Source organism: Poecilia reticulata, chromosome 2, assembly GCF_904066995.2.
Source record: "Poecilia reticulata chromosome 2, P_reticulata-male-v2, whole genome shotgun sequence".
NCBI classification, from domain to species: domain Eukaryota; kingdom Metazoa; phylum Chordata; class Actinopteri; order Cyprinodontiformes; family Poeciliidae; genus Poecilia; species Poecilia reticulata.
In genome coordinates this window covers 45,355,430-45,378,418 of record NC_088831.1, presented here as the reverse complement: position 1 = coordinate 45,378,418, position 22,989 = coordinate 45,355,430, and the positions used below count along the sequence as shown (strand labels likewise).

The 22,989-nt window shown below is 45.0% G+C and overlaps 2 protein-coding genes across 2 annotated transcripts; one reads left to right on the top strand and one right to left on the bottom strand.

The window, feature by feature from the left end:
• LOC103460707 (ly6/PLAUR domain-containing protein 1) lies at positions 1-4,318 on the top strand. Its single transcript, XM_008402990.3, has 3 exons — positions 1-163; positions 2,913-3,041; positions 3,871-4,318. Exons 1-3 carry the CDS (start codon positions 109-111, stop codon positions 4,101-4,103), a joined length of 417 nt encoding a protein of 138 aa, XP_008401212.1. The 5' UTR covers positions 1-108; the 3' UTR covers positions 4,104-4,318.
• A 7,767-nt stretch (positions 4,319-12,085) lies between these two features.
• gpr39 (G protein-coupled receptor 39) lies at positions 12,086-20,911 on the bottom strand. Its single transcript, XM_081604763.1, has 2 exons — positions 20,012-20,911; positions 12,086-12,846 (listed from the first exon to the last, which is right to left on the bottom strand). Exons 1-2 carry the CDS (start codon positions 20,778-20,780, stop codon positions 12,377-12,379), a joined length of 1,239 nt encoding a protein of 412 aa, XP_081460889.1. The 5' UTR covers positions 20,781-20,911; the 3' UTR covers positions 12,086-12,376.
• Between the last annotated feature and the right edge of the window lie 2,078 nt (positions 20,912-22,989).

The following is a 22,989-nucleotide window of genomic DNA, read 5'->3' as shown; positions in this document are numbered from 1 at the left end:
GCACGCGCATGGCCGAGCGCCAGCCGCGGGACTCGGAGCGGAGGAAGAGGAGGAGGAGGAGGAGGAGGAAGAGGAGCGCAGCGTGTCTCCGAGTCTCCGGCTGGCAGGATGCGGCTCCGGCTCCGGACCGTCTCGGTTCTGCTGATGTCCCTCCTCGGCTCAGGTACGGAACCGCAGCTTTCACCGCAACATTCCCGGAATTCCCAAAGTAACTTCCCAACGCGGCGGGATTTGGATCCTGAGACAAATCAGAGCTGCAGGTTGCGGGATCAGTCTGAACCGTGATGGATGTTTCCGGTCCGGTTCTGACCCGGTCCGGTTCTGACCCGGTCCGGTTCTCCTCGAACCTTTATTTCTGGTTCTGATTGTTTGCGGCTCCGCGCGCAGCCACCAGGTGAGTTTAATCAGGGAATCTGCAGATTAGTTTTAATTTCCACTTATAAACCAGAGAAACTAAAATACGGAACATTTAAAACTAATAAATAAAAATATGAACTAAAACTTTTCATTTCAAACCTCGGCTGTGATTCTGATGAAGTTCAGGAAGTTAAAATAAAATAAAAGTCCTGATGGACAGAACAGCTGCTCATTATTAACGCTTCTGGCGTTGAGGGACCGGGAACCCTGAGATGATGACATGAATCTGAGATGATGACATGAATCTGAGATGATGACATGAATCTGCTGAAACTGAGATGATGACATGAATCTGAGATGATGACATGAATCTGCTGAATCTGAGATGATGACATGAATCTGAGATGATGACATGAATCTGTTGAAACTGAGATGATGACATGAATCTGAGATGATGACATGAATCTGCTGAATCTGAGATGATGACATGAATCTGAGATGATGACATGAATCTGTTGAAACTGAGATGATGACATGAATCTGAGATGATGACATGAATCTGAGATGATGACATGAATCTGAGATGATGACATGAATCTGAGATGATGACATGAATCTGTTGAAACTGAGATGATGACATGAATCTGAGATGATGACATGAAACTGAGATGATGACATGAATCTGAGATGATGACATGAAACTGAGATGATGACATGAATCTGAGATGATGACATGAATCTGAGATGATGACATGAATCTGCTCAATGTTTTTAGGACCAGAACAGGAAGTGACGTCAAACACCAGCTGCTACACAAAGCAGCGGAAACAGGCTGAAAACGTTGAACGTCGTTTTAATGTAACGTTTCTGATGTTCTGAACTCCGAACCGGTTTTGCTCCGTTCGGATCTGAACTCGCTCAGAGCAGAAACGGGCCTGGATCTGTCCAGAACCAGCAGAACCTTCCCAGACCTGTCTGACCAAACTGATGACCAGCTAACTTACTTTACCTGAACATTTAGCGCGTTTAGATAGATTCTGATCCGCCTCTGCTGACCTAATTTTGTGGCCGTTCTGTTCAGGAAGTGATTCTTTGAAACGACGTTTCGCTGCTGGTTAGTTTTACAGCCGTTGGGTTTTTGTTTGCTAACTTTGTTCCACTTTATTCACCAACCAGTAAAGTTTGACGTCGGTGTCGAAGTTTTGGTTCTCCACCGTTAAAAGCTCTTTAGGTATTTAGATGGTTTTCCGTTTCCTCTCATCTTGTTTGCACTACAAACTTTATTGAGCGAGTGGCGAATGACGCAAGAAACAAACAAACGAGGCGTTAATTATAGCTTTAGCATTAGCATTGACTAAACTCACTGTTACTATAGCTTTAGCATTAGCATTCACTAAACTCACTGTTACTATAGCGTTAGCATTGACTAAACTCACTGTTACTATAGCTTTAGCATTAGCATTGACTAAACTCACTGTTACTATAGCTTTAGCATTGACTAAACTCACTGTTACTATAGCTTTAGCATTGACTAAACTCACTGTTACTATAGCTTTAGCATTAGCATTGACTAAACTCACTGTTACTATAGCGTTAGCATTAGCATTGACTAAACTCACTGTTACTATAGCGTTAGCATTAGCATTCACTAAACTCACTGTTACTATAGCGTTAGCATTGACTAAACTCACTGTTACTATAGCATTAGCATTAGCATTGACTAAACTTTCTGTTACTATAGCTTTAGCATTAGCATTGACTAAACTCAATGTTACTATAGCTTTAGCATTAGCATTGACTAAACTCAAAGTTACTATAGCGTTAGCATTAGCATTGACTAAACTCACTGTTACTATAGCTTTAGCATTAGCATTGACTAAACTCACTGTTACTATAGCATTAGCATTAGCATTGACTAAACTCACTGTTACTATAGCTTTAGCATTAGCATTGACTAAACTCAATGTTACTATAGCGTTAGCATTAGCATTGACTAAACTCACTGTTACTATAGCGTTAGCATTAGCATTGACTAAACTCACTGTTACTATAGCGTTAGCATTAGCATTGACTAAACTCACTATTACTATAGCGTTAGCATTAGCATTGACTAAACTCACTGTTACTATAGCTTTAGCATTAGCATTGACTAAACTCACTGTTACTATAGCTTTAGCATTAGCATTGACTAAACTCACTGTTACTATAGCGTTAGCATTAGCATTGACTAAACTCACTGTTACTATAGCGTTAGCATTAGCTTCTGCTACACAGGATGCTGCTATAGCGTTAGCATTAGCTTCTGCTACACAGCATGCTGCTATAGCGCTTAGCAGAACTAATGTTTAGGGTTAGCATAATTAGCTTTTAGTTAGCATGATCGCCACTGGCAGCCATGTTATTGATCTGTCTCTGCCGCCTGCTGGCTTTTAGCTACAGGAAGTTTCTTTGCTCCGCTCCTGGTTGGGTCTTGGTTTCCTGACTGAGGAGGGACTGCTGTGTGTGTGTGTGTGTGTGTGTGTGTGTGTGTGTGTGTGTGTGTGTGTGTGTTGCAGGCCTGGCCCTCCAGATCCAGTGCTACCAGTGTGAGATGACGGACGACTGCGCCGCGCCGGAGTTCATCGTCAACTGCACCGTGAACGTCCAGGACATGTGCCAGAAGGAGGTGCTGGTGAACGACGACGGTGGGTCAAAGATCGCCGTCTGTTAGCCAAGGGTGGCTTTAGCTTAGAGCTAACTGCTTAGTTTGGTACCGAGATACTTAGTTAGCAAGCTAACTATTTAGTTTACTGTAGTTTTACTTTGTAAAAGTGAATAATTTGTTTGTAAATAAATAGTTGCTAACAATTTAGATAAATGGAGGTAAATACTTAGCTTGGTGGGTAAATAACATCTCATCTGTCAAGATGCCTCCTGACAGATGAGATGTTATACTTTTTGCGGCGTCTGTCCCGATCTAATGCCGCCCTGGGCAAGCGCCCATATCAGAAACTTCCTGGGATTAACTTCCTGGTTAATCCCAGGCTGTGAGATGATTATTCTCTAGATTAGGATTGTGTGTAGCTGTGTTTTAACTCTTGTTTTTCAATAAAATAATTTGTGCAGGAGCTTAAAATCGGTGTATGGAAGGCCACAAGGGACAAAATTGTAAAAAATATTCAAAATTAAAAATCCATTCAATGTTTGAAGAATTTAATGTACCATTAATTTGTTTCATATGTGATAAAATCATAAAAAGCTAATTTATTATTGCTGATAAATTCAATGTGTATTAATGATTTAATTGTTCCTCCCAAACACACAGCGTTAATCTTTTAGTTTAGTTTTTTTCAATCATCCTTCCATCTTGCGCCCCCCTGCAATGGCACGGCGCCCCCCCAAGGGGGGGCGAACCACAGTTTGGGAACCTCTGTTTTACAGGTTAAATAGACCAAATTATTGCTGTTAGTTTTTCACTGTTTCCACACGGCGCCCCCTAGCGGCCCAGCCTGTAATGGTCTCCGTCTCCTCCAGGGATCCTGTACAGGAAGTCGTGTGCCTCCTCCTCCGCCTGCCTCATTTCCTCCTCCGGCTACCAGCAGTTCTGCACCGGGAAGCTCCACTCCGTCTGCATCAGCTGCTGCAGCACGCCGCTCTGCAACGGGCCACGCCAGAAGAGGCGGCCCCTGCCGTCGTCCGGCGCGGCCCCCACCGGGCCCCCGCTCCTCATGTTGGTCCTCCTCCTGCTGGACTCCATCCTCTGCTGACAGAGACTGGCTGGGCCTGGAGGATCTCATCCTGATTTCACTGATTGTCTGAAAAGCAGAGCAGGAAGCAACGTGAACATCAGGACAGAGTTAGCATGCTAACAGCTAGCTAGGAAACGGCGTAGAAAGAAACAGAATAGATCCGTTATCACCTCAGTGATTTTACACCAACTGAAGGAGCATTTCATATTTTATTAAATGTTTGTTTCTCTGAATGTTTTCCTGGTTTTATCTCGATGTCAGAAACTTCATCACTTCACCTGAACCGACGCTGAACGGGCCGCAGGGGAGGGGCTCAGGGGGGGGCCCAGGGGGGCCGCGACCCCGCTGGGGAAACACACAGCTTCAGAGTCGTGTCCTTCTGTCGGCTGAAAAGTAATAAACGACTTGCTTATATTTCTGCAGACTAAATAAATCTGTAATTTTTCTAGAGAAGAGAGGAAGCATCAAACCCTTCAGAATAAAGTTTCAGTTTTCATCAGAGCAGAAGAACAGGGAGGGTTGATACCGACAGAAACGCGCCTCAGATTTGACCTTTGACCTGCAGGAACTCTGCTACATCTGTTACCATGGCTTCGCTTTAGATTCAGTAGAGATGAACTTTGGTTTTTAAAACTCGGGAGTGAAGCTCGTTTCTATGACGCCGTAGACGGGAGAAAAAAAGACTAAATTTCTGTCAAATTTCAGAACAATTCTAAAAAAAAAACTAAAAATAAACTTGGCTATTCTGAATTTAAAATGTCAAATTTTCCACGTCAGAAACTTTCCCAAGTTTTTTTTTTTTTTTTTTTATTTTGAAAATTTTTCAGATTAATCTCAAAATTTTTGATTTTCCAAGCAAATTTTAAAATTTTATGTTTATCTTACAAAGTGTCAGTTTTTTCTGCACCATTTTGTTTTAGGTCATTTTGTTTTGGACGTGAATCATTTTGTGTTGATGTGACCAGAGGAGGCAGGAAACTCAGATAACTAAATGTTAGTTTCAGCTCTGATCGTTTGTGAATATCATTAGTTTTATCTTTGTTCATTTATTAATCTGTACCTGATATTAGTTGGCCATTTACAAAATAGATTGTTTTCTTAGTGGTGGATTAATTTTAATGCCGATTCCAAATGAATTGTAACAACCAGGACAAAAATCTGTGGACAGATTATTGAAGGATTCAGTTCGGAATTGATCCATAATTATCCTGTTGAATTAAACTGATATTTATGAGGATCTTTCTGCAGCAGTGGGTTCTCCGGTCGGGGCTCCGGTCGGTTCTCCGGTCGGTTTTCCGGTTCTCCGGTCGGTTCTCCGGTTTTCCGGTCGGTTCTCCGGTTCTCCGGTCGGTTTTCCGGTTCTCCGGTCGGTTCTCCGGTCAGTTCTCCGGTCGGTTCTCCGGTCGGTTCTCCGGTTTTCCGGTCGGGGCTCCGGTCGGTTATCCGGTTCTCCGGTCGGTTCTCCGGTTCTCCGGTCGGTTTTCCGGTTCTCCGGTCGGTTCTCCGGTCAGTTCTCCGGTCGGTTCTCCGGTTCTCCGGTCGGTTGTCCGGTCGGTTCTCCGGTCGGTTCTCCGGTTCGTTCTCGGTTCACCAGCTCTAATGAAGCGGCAGACCCGCAGCTGGAGCTCCGGCCGCCATGTTGGCGGCTCTGGGCGGCGGCGGCCGGAGGGCGGGATGAGCCGCGCACCGTGCGGCTGCCTAGCAGAAACTGAGCTCATCACTGAGGCTCCGTTTCTGGGATCAATGATTGTGACACAAAGCAAACAGCCAGAGGAGGAGAAAACAGCTTTGGTTCTTCCAGCTGCACTTTGACTAATCCAGGTGAGAAACAGAGATGAACCATGCTAACACATAGCAACACGCTAACACGTGGAAAACCGTAAAATAAACTATTAGTGCAGCACAAAATAAGTCCTGCCTTAATTTGAACATATTCATTTAGACGTTAAATATTTGTTTTTAGCCATTGTTATTCCTCTATCAATCTGTTTAAAACATCACTAGCAGCAGAGAGAGCACTTGTGCTAATGAGCTAATGACATGGCTAATTTTTAGCCTAGCGCTTTAGGAGCCTTATTTAACAATAATTTTAAGTTTTTTTAAATTATTGTTAAAAATTCTTCAAGTCGTTAGACATTTATATTCTCTTATTTTGAAGTGGATGACGAGAGTTTAAACAGCAGTTCCGTTTCCTGTCTCTTTGGCCCGGCAGGGGTCAGGGGTCAGAACGGCCCTGTGTCGTAGCTTCACATCCAAAATGGCTGACCGGTCACTGTTAGACATTCTGCTGCAAAAACATTTTAAATGTGCAGTAAAGGTATTTCTGCTGGAGACTTTTTGAAGAAACGTGTTTTGTTATGACGTGTTGAATCACATGTTCAGTGAAACTAACATCCATCCATCCATTTTCTTTCACCCTGTCCCTCAGTGGGGTCAGGAGGTGCTGCTGCCTCTCCAGCCAGCGTTTCAGGTGAGAGGCGGGGTCACCTGGACAGGTCACCTGGACAGGTGGTCAGTCTGTCGCAGGGCAACACAGAGACACACAACCATGAACACACACACTCACACCTAGGGACAATTTGGAGAGGCCAGTTAACCTGACAGTCATGTTTTTGGACTGTGGGAGGAAACCGGAGTACCCGGAGAAAACCCACCATGCACAGGGAGAACATGGAGACCGGGAATCGAACCCAGAACCTTCTTGCTGCAAGGCAACAGCTCTACCCACTGCGCCACTGTGCAGCCTGAAACAAACATTATTTCAGCATTTGGAAACTGGTTTTATTGTATTTTTTGCTCTGTAAACTTTGCCATGTTTCCAAGATGGCAAAAAATACACATTAAAATGTACTAATATTAAGTTTAACAGAAAACATTTGTTTAAAAATCATGATGTCAATAACGACCAAGCAGTTTTCTATTCCACTCCCACAAAAAAAACTCAAGGTATTAATTTCATAATTATGTGTAAAATTTTCCCTATAATGATTTTCTGCTAAATAAATACTGAGATTTTCAGACAATAAACATTTTTTCGGTTGCGACTTCATTAAAGTTTTTAGAAAGATTTTCCAAAGTGGATAACATGGAATAAATGGAATAAATAAATCTATTCCATCTTTAGTATTAATACAGTAACATTTGGTCCAACAGCGATAAAGAGTTAAATTATGATATATTTAATCCTCTAAGTTTTATTCTTATACTGCTTTCTAAGCATCTCCTCCATTTTAGAGTGAAATATCTTTAATATGTTAATATCTTAATTTAAGATCTGAAATTTGTTTTGCATTTGTGACATTTTGTTTTACTTTCCTCAGATGTTTGTGATTCTTTTTCTTTTTTCTGCTCAGTTTATCAAACTTTTATTACTAAAGTGCCTTTTTTGATATTTCTTTGAATTTTCTATAAAGATGCAAAAAACAACCAAACATTGACATAAAACCGCCTTTAAACTCAAAACGTCACAGAGCGCGATGAATTATGGGTAATACACTTCGCCGGACCAAGACCGCATCCGGACCGAACCGGAACCGGACTGGCACCGAGACCAGATTAAGACCGAGACCGCATCCGGACCGGAACCGGACTGGGACCAGAACCGGACTGGCACCGAGACCAGAGTGGGACCGAGACCGCATCCGGACCGGGACCAGAACCGGACTGGCACTGAGACCAGATTAAGACCGAGACCGCATCCGGAACGGAACCGGACTGGGACCAGAACCGGACTGGCACCGAGACCAGATTAAGACCGAGACCGCATCCGGACCGGACCGGAACCGGACTGGCACCGAGACCAGATTAAGACCGAGACCGCATCCGGACCGGACCGGACCGGAACCGGACTGGCACTGAGACCAGATTAAGACCGAGACCGCATCCGGACCGGAACCGGACCGGGACCGGAACCGGACTGGCACCGAGACCAGATTAAGACCGAGACCGCATCCGGACCGGAACCGGACTGGGACCAGAACCGGACTGGCACCGAGACCAGAGTGGGACCGAGACCGCATCCGGACCGGGACCGGAACCGGACTGGGACCGAGACCAGAGTGGGATTGGACCTTTTTATCCCCAGTAGTTTTATCTAAAGCTACTAATTTAACCAGACGGTAAAGAACATAAATAGAATATCTAACAGTATCTAATATCTAAGTTCTATAATTATATAAATTATAACTTCAAACAAAGAAAACTTTAACCAACAACATAAAACGTAACCAGGCACTTCACTCTTTCTCACCCAAGTTTGTTAAAATGTCCGATTGGATATTTTTGCTTATTTTAATTGTTCGCTGTTTACCGTCTATTAAGACGCCCCTCAGATTAATTTCACTCCCTGCTGTGAAACCGCCGTTTTAACCCGATAATGGCTGGAAAGCGCAACGTCTCCCCTTTCAGAAACCGTTGCAATTGTTCAGATAGCGCCAAGTGTGGCGGAGTTACGGTACTGCAAATTTGGCCGTGTCACGGTGGTTGTGGTTGGGCTAAGGACGTTCTCTGCTAGCATCACGAAGGATTAGCTCAAAGTCTGCGTCTGATTGGTCGATTCCTTCTGACCCGGCAGCGCGCTAAGCTGCTAATACGCTGGATCGTCAACAAACGTCACTTTAGACATGGATTCGTTGTTTGTTGGTGCCGTCCTGGTCCTTGTTTTGCTAGTAGCAGCAGCAGCCTGCTCTGAGGCCATTTTAAGACACGGTACCAAAACAAACTGCGCTCAGGTCAGAGGTCAGAGATGAGCCTGAAGAGCCAAATATCAGAGCAAAGTCCAGCTTTAACTAGGCCACAACTGGAGGATTCAGATGGAAAAAGAACATTTAAAAACATGACCTGGCCCTTTAAGGCTTATTACATATTTTATCTGAGGAGTCAACAGATGTGGAGGAAATCTGAGTTTTTCCATCCAACCGCTGCTGCTGGAAACGAGCTCTGAGTTTCCCGTTTTCAGCCGAAACGGGTCGGTTCTGGTCCATCCGTCCGACTGAAGTCTTTGTATCTGAATCAGTTATGCATTAAATCCATTTTTAGAGTTTCTGACAGCGTTGCTTAAAGCAGCAGCGTGCTGTCGCGTCAGGCCAACATGGCCGCCGTGATCACCTGCGTTGGGAGCGCGGAGGCGGATAGTGACGACTCTCTCCGGTCTTGGTGGCTCATTGATCCCCGCCGGAGCGCTGGGCTGGAAAATTACCGCAGAGTCGGCACAGACCGCTCTGCACCTTCTTTCTGCATCACCTGTTGCTAATAAATCCATATTATTAATCTGAGTTTAGCGCCGTCGTCATGCCGACGGGAGTCAAACTGCTGCGGGAAGAAAACCAGAACGTGGAGTGATGGGAGTTGAAGCTGATTAATCTTCCGTCTTTGCAGAAACCTGAGGTTTTAAACGGAGCTTCTGCAGCAGGAAACACATTCAGAGAAAATATGAAAATAAAACTTTTAATAATGTTCAAACGTGTCATCAGTTCTTCACCAGTGTTGATGTGTTTTACTGGGACCAGCCAACAGGAAGTCGGATTTATGTTCGTCACTCAGGAGAGCAGTTTGTGAAATTAGTTACAAATAATCAGCAATAATTTTTATTATTTAGTTTCTTATAGAGAAATGAATGGAGATGAATTTTTTAAACTCGTTTTAACCATATTTATAAAAAAAAAATCACAGTTTCAAACTAAATATTTAGCTAATTCAGTGGAAGTGGATTGTCAAAATAAAAGCTGGGGCTTTATAACTTCTTACTTTGTTTTATAATCTAAATAAATGTAAACGTTGGTCAACAAAAGAGAAAAAGAAACGGCTATAAAGAAGTTCACAGGACCAGCTTTTATTTTGATAGTTCACTTCCCGTTATTGCCACTTGAATTAGCATGTTAGCTAAGCATTTATCTTTGAACTGACGTTTATAAACCAGCTTTTATTTTGATAGTTCACTTCCCGTTATTGCCAATTGAATTAGCATGTTAGCTAAGCATTTATCTTTGAACTAACTGACGTTTATAAACCAGCTTTTACTTTGATAGTTCACTTCCCGTTATTGCCAATTGAATTAGCATGTTAGCTAAGCATTTGTCTTTGAGCTAACTGACGTTTATAAACCAGCTTTTATTTTGATAGTTCACTTCCCGTTATTGCCAATTGAATTAGCATGTTAGCTAAGCATTTGTCTTTGAGCTAACTGACGTTTATAAACCAGCTTTTATTTTGATAGTTCACTTCCCGTTATTGCCAATTGAATTAGCATGTTAGCTAAGCATTTATCTTTGAGCTAACTGACGTTTATAAACCAGCTTTTATTTTGATAGTTCACTTCCCGTTATTGCCAATTGAATTAGCATGTTAGCTAAGCATTTATCTTTGAGCTAACTGACGTTTATAAACCAGCTTTTATTTTGATAGTTCACTTCCCGTTATTGCCAATTGAATTAGCATGTTAGCTAAGCATTTATCTTTGAGCTAACTGACGTTTATAAATGAGTGAATGCTGAACTGAACTCCCTGTAACGGCCAAATTATTCCTGTTTCAGTTAAACTCTAAAAATGGCTCCCAATAATCTTTGGTATTAACTTTAGTCTGATTTAAAATATTTATTAAAAATCAAAGTCATCTGTAAGCAGGTAGATATTTATTTATCTTTAAGCTAAAATAAATTTAAAGCGTCGGTGAGATCTGGACAGGAAACAGAAGAGGGGAAGGAAATCGATGTGACACCCCGCTGAGTAAATAATCCAGCAGCCGTTGGATCGATGGGCTGGATGAAGAGAAAACAGGATGAAGATGAACCTCCTCCTCATCATCAGCCGGTTCGGTTCTGTCTGTTTCAGCCGGAAAGAAAATTAAAACTGGATGAAAAGAAAAACGAGTTCAGGATATGGGATTACCGCCAGACTGATTAAACACAGGAAGTCTGATTTAATGACTTCCTGTCTGCGTGAAACCGTTTATCAGGATTTACCATCTGAGCCGTTAAACCGGCATAAATCTCCTGTTAATCCCAGATGAAAATTATTCATGCTGGAAATAATCCCGTCCGTTTATTGGGAGATTTTCTGGATCACAGATCCGGGTGTTGATGGAGGAAACGCCAAACCGTCTTCTTCTGTGGTTTTCCTCCTTCCTGGAGCTCCTTAAGTCTCAAACCCAATAGATAAAACTGAAATCAAGATTATTTAACTTTAACTAAAATTAAATGTAATAATTTTATTTAACTTTAAAGTTAAATGTAATAATTTTATTTAACTTTAAAGTTAAATGTAATAATTTTATTTAACTTCAACTAAAATTAAATGTAATAATTTTATTTAACTTCAACTAAAATTAAATGTAATAATTTTATTTAACTTCAACTAAAATTAAATGTAATAATTTTATTTAACTTTAAAGTTAAATGTAATAATTTTATTTAACTTCAACTAAAATTAAATGTAATAATTTTATTTAACTTTAAAGTTAAATGTAATAATTTTATTTAACTTTAACTGGGTCAAAGTTCTCCAAACAAACCAGATTTTCTTTTTAAATGAAAATCATTCAGTCTGTTGTTTAAATTCCATATTTTCTCAGCTAAAAACAGATTTTATATTCATCTGAAAATTCTTCCTGTTTTCAGTTTTAATCCAACAGATTTAGTTCGCTACATCCTGGTTACCATGGCAACAGGAGGAAACCAGACTAATACAGAAATGTGGGATGTAACTGGTGAAGCTGATTTTATGTTCAGTCAGCTTGCCATACGGACATGCAGCGAGGCCCCCAGGGCCGGCCCTCAGAGACAGGCAGCCGGGGGCCGCGGGACCCTGCAGACCGCAGTGGAGAGGATTTAACTAGGCCACTCAGACAGCCAATCAGGAAGTCAGAATGTGAAGGAGGCAAATTAAAATAATTAGGTGACAATTTAAGTTAATAAAGATGATTAATATAATTTGGATAAATATTAGAAAATATTTGTAATAAAACTGAAGTTCCTGTAAACTTGATTGTAGAAAAACTCAACAGATTCAACGCATCATTTTTTTTATTAAAACAAGAACGCAAAGAGCTGCGTGTGGAAAAATAAGTACACCCTGTGACCCAGCAGCAGTCTCTGCAGGGCCAAACATTCCTTTGACTAGGCCGTTCCTGAAGCCTGACTCCTCCAGTCGTTCGGACCCGGCTGGACGCCCCCAGCATCACCCCTCCACCACCATGTTGAAGGTTTTTCTGTGAATTATAATTTTCTTCTGCTCTATCAGAAAGTCGTTGAGACGTGAAACTGTCCATCGCCGTGACGTCAGAGCGGCTTCAGGTTTCAGATTTCTGTCTCGGTTCTGGTTTCCGGTCCGGTCTGCTCGCCCAGGCTGACGGTCACCCGGCAGCCGGACGGCGCCGAGTCGCTCCGGAAGGTGGTGAAGGTGGGCGGCGCCACCTGCTGGCCGCCTCCGCTCCTCCGGCCGAAACGCAGCGACTTCTGCAGCAGCGGCCGCAGCGAGTGCGCGGAGGCGGCGCGGGGCGGCGGCGCGGCGCGGCGGTTAGCGTGCTGGATGGTCAGGCGGCAGCGCAGCACCTGCAGGAACACCTGGCGGAAGTGACGAGACGACACGTTGTAGAGGAACGGGTTGAGCACGGAGCTCAGGTAGAAGAAGGCGTCGGCCACCAGGTGGAGCCACGCATAGATCCGGAAATACGACAGAGACCAGGAAGACTTGGGGACGGCCGCCGTCATCAGGCGCCGCAGCTGGTTGGGAAACCAGCAGAGCGTCAGAGAGCCGACGATCAGACCTGCAGGGGGAGGCAACACGTCAACATGGCAACCAGGCAACACGGCAACCAGGCAACACGTCAACATGGCAACACGTCAACATGGCAACACGTCAACATGGCAACCAGGCAACACGGCAACCAGGCAACACGTCAACATGGCAACACGTCAACATGGCAACACGTCAACATGGCAACCAGGCAACACGGCAACCAGGCAACACGGCAACATGGCAACACGGCAACATGGCAACACGTCAACATGGCAACCAGGCAACACGGCAACATGGCAACATGGCACAACATGGCAGCACAGCAACATGGCAACCAGGCAACACGTCAACATGGCACAACACGTCAACATGGCAACACGTCAACATGGCAACCAGGCAACACGGCAACCAGGCAACATGACAGCATGGCAACATGGCAGCACAGCAACATGGCAACCAGGCAACACGTCAACATGGCAACCAGGCAACACGTCAACATGGCAACACGTCAACATGGCAACACGTCAACATGGCAACCAGGCAACACGTCAACATGGCAACCAGGCAACACGTCAACATGGCAACACGTCAACATGGCAACCAGGCAACACGGCAACCAGGCAACATGACAGCATGGCAGCACAGCAACATGGCAACCAGGCAACACGGCAACCAGGCAACATGACAGCATGGCAACATGGCAGCACAGCAACATGGCAACCAGGCAACACGTCAACATGGCAACCAGGCAACACGTCAACATGGCAACACGTCAACATGGCAACACGTCAACATGGCAACCAGGCAACACGTCAACATGGCAACCAGGCAACACGTCAACATGGCAACACGTCAACATGGCAACCAGGCAACACGGCAACCAGGCAACATGACAGCATGGCAGCACAGCAACATGGCAACCAGGCAACACGTCAACATGGCAACCAGGCAACACGTCAACATGGCAACACGTCAACATGGCAACACGTCAACATGGCAACACGTCAACATGGCAACCAGGCAATACGTCAACATGGCAACCAGGCAACACGTCAACATGGCAACACGTCAACATGGCAACACGTCAACATGGCAACCAGGCAACACGTCAACATGGCAACACGTCAACATGGCAACCAGGCAACACGTCAACATGGCAACACGTCAACATGGCAACACGTCAACATGGCAACCAGGCAACACGTCAACATGGCAACACGTCAACATGGCAACCAGGCAACACGTCAACATGGCAACCAGGCAACACGTCAACATGGCAACCAGGCAACACTTCAACATGGCAACACGTCAACATGGCAACCAGGCAACACGTCAACATGGCAACCAGGCAACACGTCAACATGGCAACCAGGCAACACGTCAACATGGCAACCAGGCAACATGGCAACACTTCAACATGGCAACACGTCAACATGGCAACACGTCAACATGGCAACCAGGCAACACGTCAACATGGCAGCACAGCAACATGGCAACATGACAACATGGCAACCAGTCAACATGGCAACCAGGCATCATGACAGAATGACAACATGGCAACACAGCAACACGTCAACATGACAACATGGCAGCACAGCAACACGTCAACCAAGCAACACGTCAACATGGCAACAAAACACAGCAAAAGCAAATAAAAACAAACTGAACCACCAATAAACCTGGTAAATGACCCAGAATGTAAAGTCCGGTCTGCTCGCCCAGGCTGACGGTCACCCAGCAGCAAATTTGAACAAAATTAAAGGTGATAAATTTGTTTAAATAAAGAATAAAAAGCTCCAACAAACAAATATTATTAATAATATTGGTAACACTTTATTTGACGGGGTGAATAAGACGGACATGACACCGTCATAAACATGACATAAATTTGCTATAAAAGTATTTCTGATTAAACTTTTAACTTTAATAACAAAATGCTACACAATTTTTAAAGTGTAATCAGTAATACTTTTATAACACATTTATATCAGTAATGATTTCTTGGTCATAACAAAGAGATTTTGAATAAAGTCAACTTTGCATTAAGACATTTACAGAATGACGGTTTATGACAACAGTCATAAATATTCATGTTCATGACAGGCTTATTCAGACCCGTCAAATAAAGTGTCACCATCATATTCTTATATATATTCAGTGGTGGGAAGTAACGAAGTACAAGTACTTCTTACTGTACTTAAGTACAGTTTTCGTGTATCTGTACTGTAAAATGTAGTGGAGTAAAAGTAGAAAGTATCCATTATTAAATCTACTTAAGTAAAGTATCTGTACTTTCTACTTCACTACATTTCTACAAACTCTCGCGTTACTCGTTACATCCAAGTCTCGTTGCTCTTTTTGTCCGTTAAAATGTGAAGTTCAGGGATTTAAGATGGCGCCGTAAAATCCCAGCAATAACGTGACTTAGTGTCTGTTGTCACCCATCGGCTCCACCTTTACTCGCTGCGGAGCTCCAGACATGCGCAGTGGTTTCCTCTGAGCGGGAGGAGATGTCTGTCTAATGTCAGTAATATAATAGCTGCATAAATTGATATGGCGACATGTAAAATCAGCAGCGCTTCGCTTTCACAGACGGTGGGACTTCGTCCAACTTTTAGCGTCACTTGGAAGGAAAGCTTAAAGAAAGGTAAGATCTGTGGACGTGATGCTAGCTAAGCTAGCTGTACAGAGACACATGTTGCATCTGCGATGAAAAAAAGTCACTGATGCGCTGAATTATTGTGTGTTGACTGAGGTGTTGCATATATGGGACAACGCTGTGACCAAAGTCTGCTACATAGTGATAGAACATTCAGGAACGATCCGATTCTTCTGGACGGATCTTTACTGTTTAAATTCATTTCAGCTCTTAGTATTTAATATCTAGGTGTTTTATGGGAATGTGAATCTTTCAGATCAATCTGAGAAACAATTTTGATAGGTAAAAGTAAATTTTTTGTGTCATGTAGCACGGAGTGCTGGTCTTGACTTGGTCTTGGGTTGGTGGTCTTGACTACAACACTACTACTGGCTCCTTGGTTGCCTGTCCTCTCTCACCCACCTTCTTTACATCCCCTTTCTGTTGGATTTCTTTCAAAATAAAAGCCCCTAGTGGCAAAAAAAGTGAAGTTCATGCTGTTAGGACAGGAGACAAGATGTTTCCATCCCTGAAATTATGATTCATAGAATCACATATCTAAGTCTAAACTGTTACAGAGTAAACACAATAAAAACATGCTTCATCTGTGGCATTGATCATTAAAATGGCACATTTCTAATGTATTAAAATTAAATACGATCGGTTCACTTAATGATATTAGTGATTAGGTTATGCATTCACCAACTACTTTTACTTTTAATACTTAAGTATTTTTAAAAGCCAGGACTTTTTTACTTTTACTTGAGTACATTTTGTGTGTACTTTCTCAACCACTGTATATATTACATTATATTATTATTATGACTCCAACAGCAAGTAATCAGATTAGTTACCATGACGATACACAGCGCTACACTGTGATGTCATCAGGTGAACCGTCCAATCACAGATCAGATAAATCATCACTTTCTCCAGCTGAACACAACAAAACTGTTTCCCTATAAAAGTTCAAATTTTTCAGACTCAGAAATTTAATTATTTTCTCTTGAAAATTTTGGAGATTAATTTCAAAATTTGTGAGTTTTTTCTTACAAATGTTTGACTTTTTAAACTCTTTTTTTTTCCTCTGAGATTAATCTCAAAATTTCTGCCTTTTTGTAGCAATTTTTTAAGAAATAATCTTTAAAGTTTAGGCTGAAATTTGATCAGGATTAATTTCTTCATTTATTTGGATGCCATAAGTGTCGATAATAAAAAAAACGACTCATATTTTCTCCATGAGAAACACACAATATCAGTTTTCATCAATATTTATGTGAGCATCAATATTCTAGTGTTGGTTATTGGAGTTGCTCTGGCGGTTTGATGATCGACCCGGCGGCTCGGACAATCCGCCAACAGAACCTCGTCTGCAACAGGAAGCAGAAGCTGGCGCTAGCCGCTGGATTAGCATCGCTGGAGGCTTCCAATAAACGGAGGCAGCAGTAATAAAGTCCGAATCAGAAACTGATGGATGCAGATTTTTGTTTGCAGTAAACATAACGGATCTGGTGCCGCGGCGCCGGATCAGCGCTTCTGGGAGGAGATGAGAAAATGCAAAGCAGCTGGTTTTCCACAAAACATGCAAAGAGGAAGAAGAAGAAAGAGGAAGAAGAAGACTCTTACTGTTCTTAACTAATGTAGAATCAGAAAAATTATCTCCACCATTATTTGTGGAGCTAATTTTTAACTTGATGCTTTTGAATTCCTCCAGAAAAATGAATTTAGGGGAAGATATGAGCATTAAATGTTTTTAAAGTTAATAAAAATGGTAACTTTAGCTCCACAATTATTAGAGGAGACTTCATCCAGAAAAACTCATTTAGGAGAAGCTACCTGCGCTAAATGTTAGCAAACACTTAAATTAGCCTGTGACAGACTGGCGACCTGTCCAGGTGACCCGTCCAGGTGACCCCGCCTCTCGCCCAGAACGTTAGCTGGAGAGGCAGCAGCTCCTCCTGACCCACTGAGGGACCAGGTGTTAGAAAATGGATGGATGGACTTAAATTAGCTGCACCATTTAAGGCGCTAAGTTTTAGCTTGATGCTTTTGAATTTGTCCAGAAAACTTAATGTGGTGGAAGGTAAGTTAACTATCCATCCATCCATTTTCTTGCACCCTTTTTCCCTCAGTGGGGTCGGGAGGGTTGCTGCTGCCTCTCCAGCCAACGTTTCGGGCGAGAGGCGGGGTCACCTGGACAGGTCGCCAGTCTGTCGCAGGGCAACACAGAGACACACAACCATGCACACACACACCTAGGGGCAATTTGGAGAGGCCAGTTAACCTGACAGTCATGTTTTTGGACTGTGGGAGGAAACCGGAGTACCTGGAGAAAACCCACCATGCACAGGGAGAACATGGAGACTCCATGCAGAAAGACCCCAGGCCGGGAATCGAACCCAGAACCTTCTTGCTGCAAGGCAGCAGCTCTACCAACTGCGCCACTGTGCAGCCTGGTAAGTTAACTAAATGTTTTCAAAGTTAACAGAAACACAAAAATTAGCTCTGCTATTACTGGAGAGCTAAGTTTTAGCTTAGCATGTAGAATTTATCCAGAAAAGTTTGTGTAGGGGAAGCTAAACGTGCCAAGTATTTCCAAAGATGGAAAGAATCCTGAAGCATTAAGCTAAAGATTAGCTTTCTATTTGTGAAGTAGCAGACGTTAGCCCACCACTGTTAGCATCATTTTCCAAAATGTCTCTTCTTGACATTCTTTGCTCTTTGCCAGTGTTTACGAATGAATGTAATTTATGTAACTGTAAATCTGGGGATTAATGTAACTGAAGGAATAATGACGGTTATTTGTAACTCCAGGATGTTTGTAGATGCTGCCAGTTCAGTGACCCAGGTTTCTCTTCAGCTGGTCGGTATTTGCTCCATGTTTTCATTGTTCCTTTGAGCTCAGTGAAACCAGACGCTTCGTTTCCTGTTTTCCTCGCAGCATCGGCTCACATCTCGTCTCGGCGCTGATCTGGCCGCTGCCCAGCCGACCGACACAAAGCTCCGCTCACAGGAGTCCCTCCGTCGTCCACTTCGCTGCTCACAGCCTCTTTATCCTGCAGATTCTCTTATTAATATTTGATCTGACTTGGCAAACCCTTGGAAATCTCTGAACACCCGACTGCCTCTGAAAAACATTCCGTCTCTGTCGGATCTTTTATCTTCCTGTTTAATCCTCAGAAGGGTTCGTGGCTCAGGTTAAAAACTTTGTCGTGTTGCTTTTGGACTCATTCTGACGTAAACCCAGAACAACTGGAGCCGTTTGGGTGAAACTCGATTAACAACAGCCACCGATGAGCAATGAGGCCAATGATTGGATTTCTGATCAGCGACACCCAATCAACACTGATCAGATGAAGTGACAACTGGCAATTCAAAGACAACGAGTGAAGATCAGCAGACGCCTCTTATTTAGAGACCTGGTGGAGTTTCATGAGGGCTACTTTCTAGGTTATCTAGAAAATGTTGAGCGCTGTTGGAACTAAATGAGCGCAGCCTCGGTTTGAAGGCTCTAGTTCCCCAAAATGGGCCCCATCAGTGCAGGGGCGTCACGTTGCCCTCCAAGCACCACGAAACTGCAAGACGTGCATCAACCCATGGAAACAAACACTGGACTCTTAGGATTCAACCCTGTTCAGTCCGTCTGTCTAGTCAAAGTCCGGTCCGGTTGGTGTGAATTCTAATCGACCTCTGACCTCTGGTCCTCCAAACCTCGGTTTGGGTTCAGTTTGAATGTGAACGCCAAGCGGACCAGAGGCCGCTTCAAAAGCAGGAAGTGCACTACAGCGCAGGGCATTCTGGGTAAACACAACCAAAGCTAACGTGCTAGCCTAGCGCTAGCAGCAGAAATGGCTCCTGGTCTTTAGCCTAAAGAGAAATCCTCCAGCAGCACATTGCATTCTGGGTAAATACAACCAAAGCTAACGTGTTAGCCTAGCGCTAGCAGCAGAAATCCTCCAACCGCTAAAATCCTCCATCTTGTTTCCATCTGGTGAAACAGGAAGTTGCTCTCAGCGTCTTCAGAGGTTTTTGTGTCGTTTCCTTCAGTGGTTCTTGGTGCAGCGCCCCCACAGGCCAGGAGGGGAACAGGTTGGTTTGACTCAGAGCAGCTGGAGGTGGAGCAGATGTTCTGGGTCCAGTAGAACCGGGTCGACCGGACCATCAGGAGTCTGGTACCAGCTGGTTCTTGTTCCCGTGTGTAGGACTTTATTCTCATCAGACACAGCTCAGGTTGGAGTCTGATGTAGCCAGGAGCGATGGAGTATGGATTTCTCCAGAGGTAACCGTCCAATGAGATGAAGGTATGAGGCCAGCAGGTTTCAGACCTTAGGGTCACATTTTGAGGTCAGGATTTGGTTTTTTGGCTTTGCGCAGCAGGTGGAGCCATCAGAGACCCCGACACCCAAATGACACTAATAACATTTCTCTCTTTAGTCGCTTCTCCTTACAGCAGAAAGTAAACTTCCCACTTCTGAAGTCAAATGGTTGGGAAACCATAAACCTTAATGATTCAACAGACACTGTTGATGATCTGAATCTGAAATCAGTAACTCACCCAGAAAAATGATCGTTTGCTTCCGAGCCGCCTTCATGGTTTCGTTCTCGTGCTTTCCGGGCCGTTCGGTCCCGTTGATGCCGTCGTCCATAGAGCCCAGCGGCCTCTTCAGCACCAGGACCATCGCCCGGCACATGAAGGCGACACAGATCAGCACGATCATGTAGAGGACAAACGCTCCGAAGATGCTCGCTCTGTACATCACCCAGTGCTCCTTCAGACTGGTGCAGAAACTCAGTTCCTGTCGATGCGGTATGTGTCCCTGCGTTCCCGTGGCGATCAGCAACGGCAAGGCAATGAGAACCGACACAACCCAGGCAAAGGTGATCAGAACCGAGGTCCGTTTGCCGCTCAGCGCCTTGTGGCGGAACGGGTGGCAGATGGCGACGTAGCGCTCGAAACTGAGTGTGGCCACGTTGAGGATGGTGGCGTAGCTGCACGCCTCAAACAGGAAGTTGTAGATCTTGCAGGAAGTGTTGCCGGACGCGGCTCCGAAGGGGAACCAGATGGCGCTGTAGAGCTCCACCGGCATGCCGATGAGGAGCACCAGCAGGTCGGAGCTGGCCAGGCTCACCATGTGGTCCGTCACGTTCTTCTGCAGGTAGCCGTTTCGCCTCAGCACCTGCGTCACCCTGATGGTCACTGAATTACCCACAATGCCTGCAGCCAGCATGAGCGTGTAGAGGACGGTCATGGAGATCTTGACGGAATAGGTGGGCTCCAGTTTGCTCCAGTCTATTCCCCCATCGGTGTCGTTGCTCTCGCTCATGATAGCTGAGTGGTGAGGTGAGATTTGTTCCAGGTATTGATTAGCTTATCAGCTCTCCGGTCACAGTCCCTCTGGACGGAACCAACGGGTCAAAACCACTGAAACCGAAGACGGGTTCCCGCGCAATAATCCCAACTCACCAAGAAGTTTATCAGTCAGTTTTAAACTCGGATCCCAATAAGATCCTTGGTTTAAATAAATGAAGACTCTGCTGGATTTTCTGTTTAGTTCTCCAAACTGAACTGTGGTTCTGGTTCTGGCCTGAAGCCCGGTCCGGTCCGTCCTGAATTCCTCTTAAAGCCGTGTCTTCATTGGTTCCGGCTCGGTGTGATTCCAGCTCCGTTCAGCTCTCGGCGTTCCCTCCTCCCTCCAGGGCGGTTAAACATTAAACACTGCCAGGCTTATCAGCGTTAATGCGCCTCTGTTTACATCAGCGCTGAATCTCAGCTTTTATCAAACGAGAGACATTCACACTGCCGCAAACTTAATAAGGAACTTTAACACATTTAAACCTTATTTACTCACACTTTGCAGCGTTTCACTTCAGACTGGGATGAAATCTGCTGCTTTGCACCAAAGACGGCATGTTGAATAAATAACACAGAATCTGATCCAGAAATAATGTCCCACCATCAGAACTCTGGTCCAGTTCAATCTGGAGAACATGCTGTAGCTGCATGCTAGCTGTCAATCAATCAATCAATCAATCAATCAATCAATCAATCAATCAATCAATCAATCAATCAATCAATCAATCAATCAATCAATCAATCAATCAATCAATCAATCAATCAATCAGTTTTATTTATAAAGCACCCTTCATACTAACAGCAGCTCAAAATGCTGTACAGATCTTTTCCAACCCCACATGGAAAAACGACTGTGTGGAAAACGCTGACGCAGCAGAACGGGTTCGGCTCAACTCGGGTCCGGATCGGTTCAACTCGGGTCCGGATCGGTTCAACTCGGGTCCGGATCGGATCGGTTCAACTCGGGTCCGGATCGGTTCAACTCGGGTCCGGATCGGTTCAACTCGGGTCCGGATCGGATCGGTTCAACTCGGGTCCGGATCGGCTCAACTCGGGTCCGGATCGGATCGGTTCAACTCGGGTCCGGATCGGATCGGTTCAACTCGGGTCCGGATCGGATCGGTTCAACTCGGGTCCGGATCGGATCGGTTCAACTCGGGTCCGGATCGGTTCAACTCGGGTCCGGATCGGTTCAACTCGGGTCCGGATCGGTTCAACTCGGGTCCGGATCGGTTCAACTCGGGTCCGGATCGGTTCAACTCGGGTCCGGATCGGTTCAACTCGGGTCCGGATCGGATCGGTTCAACTCGGGTCCGGATCGGCTCAACTCGGGTCCGGATCGGTTCAACTCGGGTCCGGATCGGTTCAACTCGGGTCCGGATCGGCTCAACTCGGGTCCGGATCGGATCGGTTCAACTCGGGTCCAGATCGGCTCAACTCGGGTCCGGATCGGTTCAACTCGGGTCCGGATCGGTTCAACTCGGGTCCGATCGGTTCAACTCGGGTCCGATCGGTTCAACTCGGGTCCGGATCGGTTCAACTCGGGTCCGGATCGGTTCAACTCGGGTCCGGATCGTCTCAACTCGGGTCCGGATCGGTTCAACTCGGGTCCGATCGGTTCAACTCGGGTCCGGATCGGTTCAACTCGGGTCCGATCGGTTCAACTCGGGTCCGGATCGGTTCAACTCGGGTCCGATCGGTTCAACTCGGGTCCGATCGGTTCAACTCGGGTCCGGATCGGTTCAACTCGGGTCCGATCGGTTCAACTCGGGTCCGATCGGTTCAACTCGGGTCCGGATCGGTTCAACTCGGGTCCGATCGGTTCAACTCGGGTCCGATCGGTTCAACTCGGGTCCGGATCGGTTCAACTCGGGTCCGGATCGGCTCAACTCGGGTCCGGATCGGCTCAACTCGGGTCCGGATCGGCTCAACTCGGGTCCGGATCGGCTCAACTCGGGTCCGGATCGGCTCTTAAACACAGAAACATTTTCTGCGGCGCTCAGGTTCTCTGGTTGAGACCCAAACTGGGCCGTGATACTGGGAAGAAGCCTCACCATCAGCGAGTTGTGACTCTTGGACCTGTTAACAGTCCGGTACCAGAGAACCCGAGGAGTTCATAAGCAGCTCTACGTGGTGCAAGACCAGGGAAGATTCAAGACTTTCTGAAGTAGATACTAAGA

Coding starts and splice junctions, on each gene's coding strand:
- gpr39 (XM_081604763.1), bottom strand. CDS start 20,780: ATGAGCGAGAGCAACGACACCGATGGGGGAATAGACTGGAGCAAACTG. Junction 12,847..20,011: donor GCAAACGATCATTTTTCTGG/GTGAGTTACTGA, acceptor CTCCCCCTGCAG/GTCTGATCGTCGGCTCTCTG.
- LOC103460707 (XM_008402990.3), top strand. CDS start 109: ATGCGGCTCCGGCTCCGGACCGTCTCGGTTCTGCTGATGTCCCTCCTC. Junction 164..2,912: donor GATGTCCCTCCTCGGCTCAG/GTACGGAACCGC, acceptor TGTGTGTTGCAG/GCCTGGCCCTCCAGATCCAG. Junction 3,042..3,870: donor GGTGCTGGTGAACGACGACG/GTGGGTCAAAGA, acceptor CGTCTCCTCCAG/GGATCCTGTACAGGAAGTCG.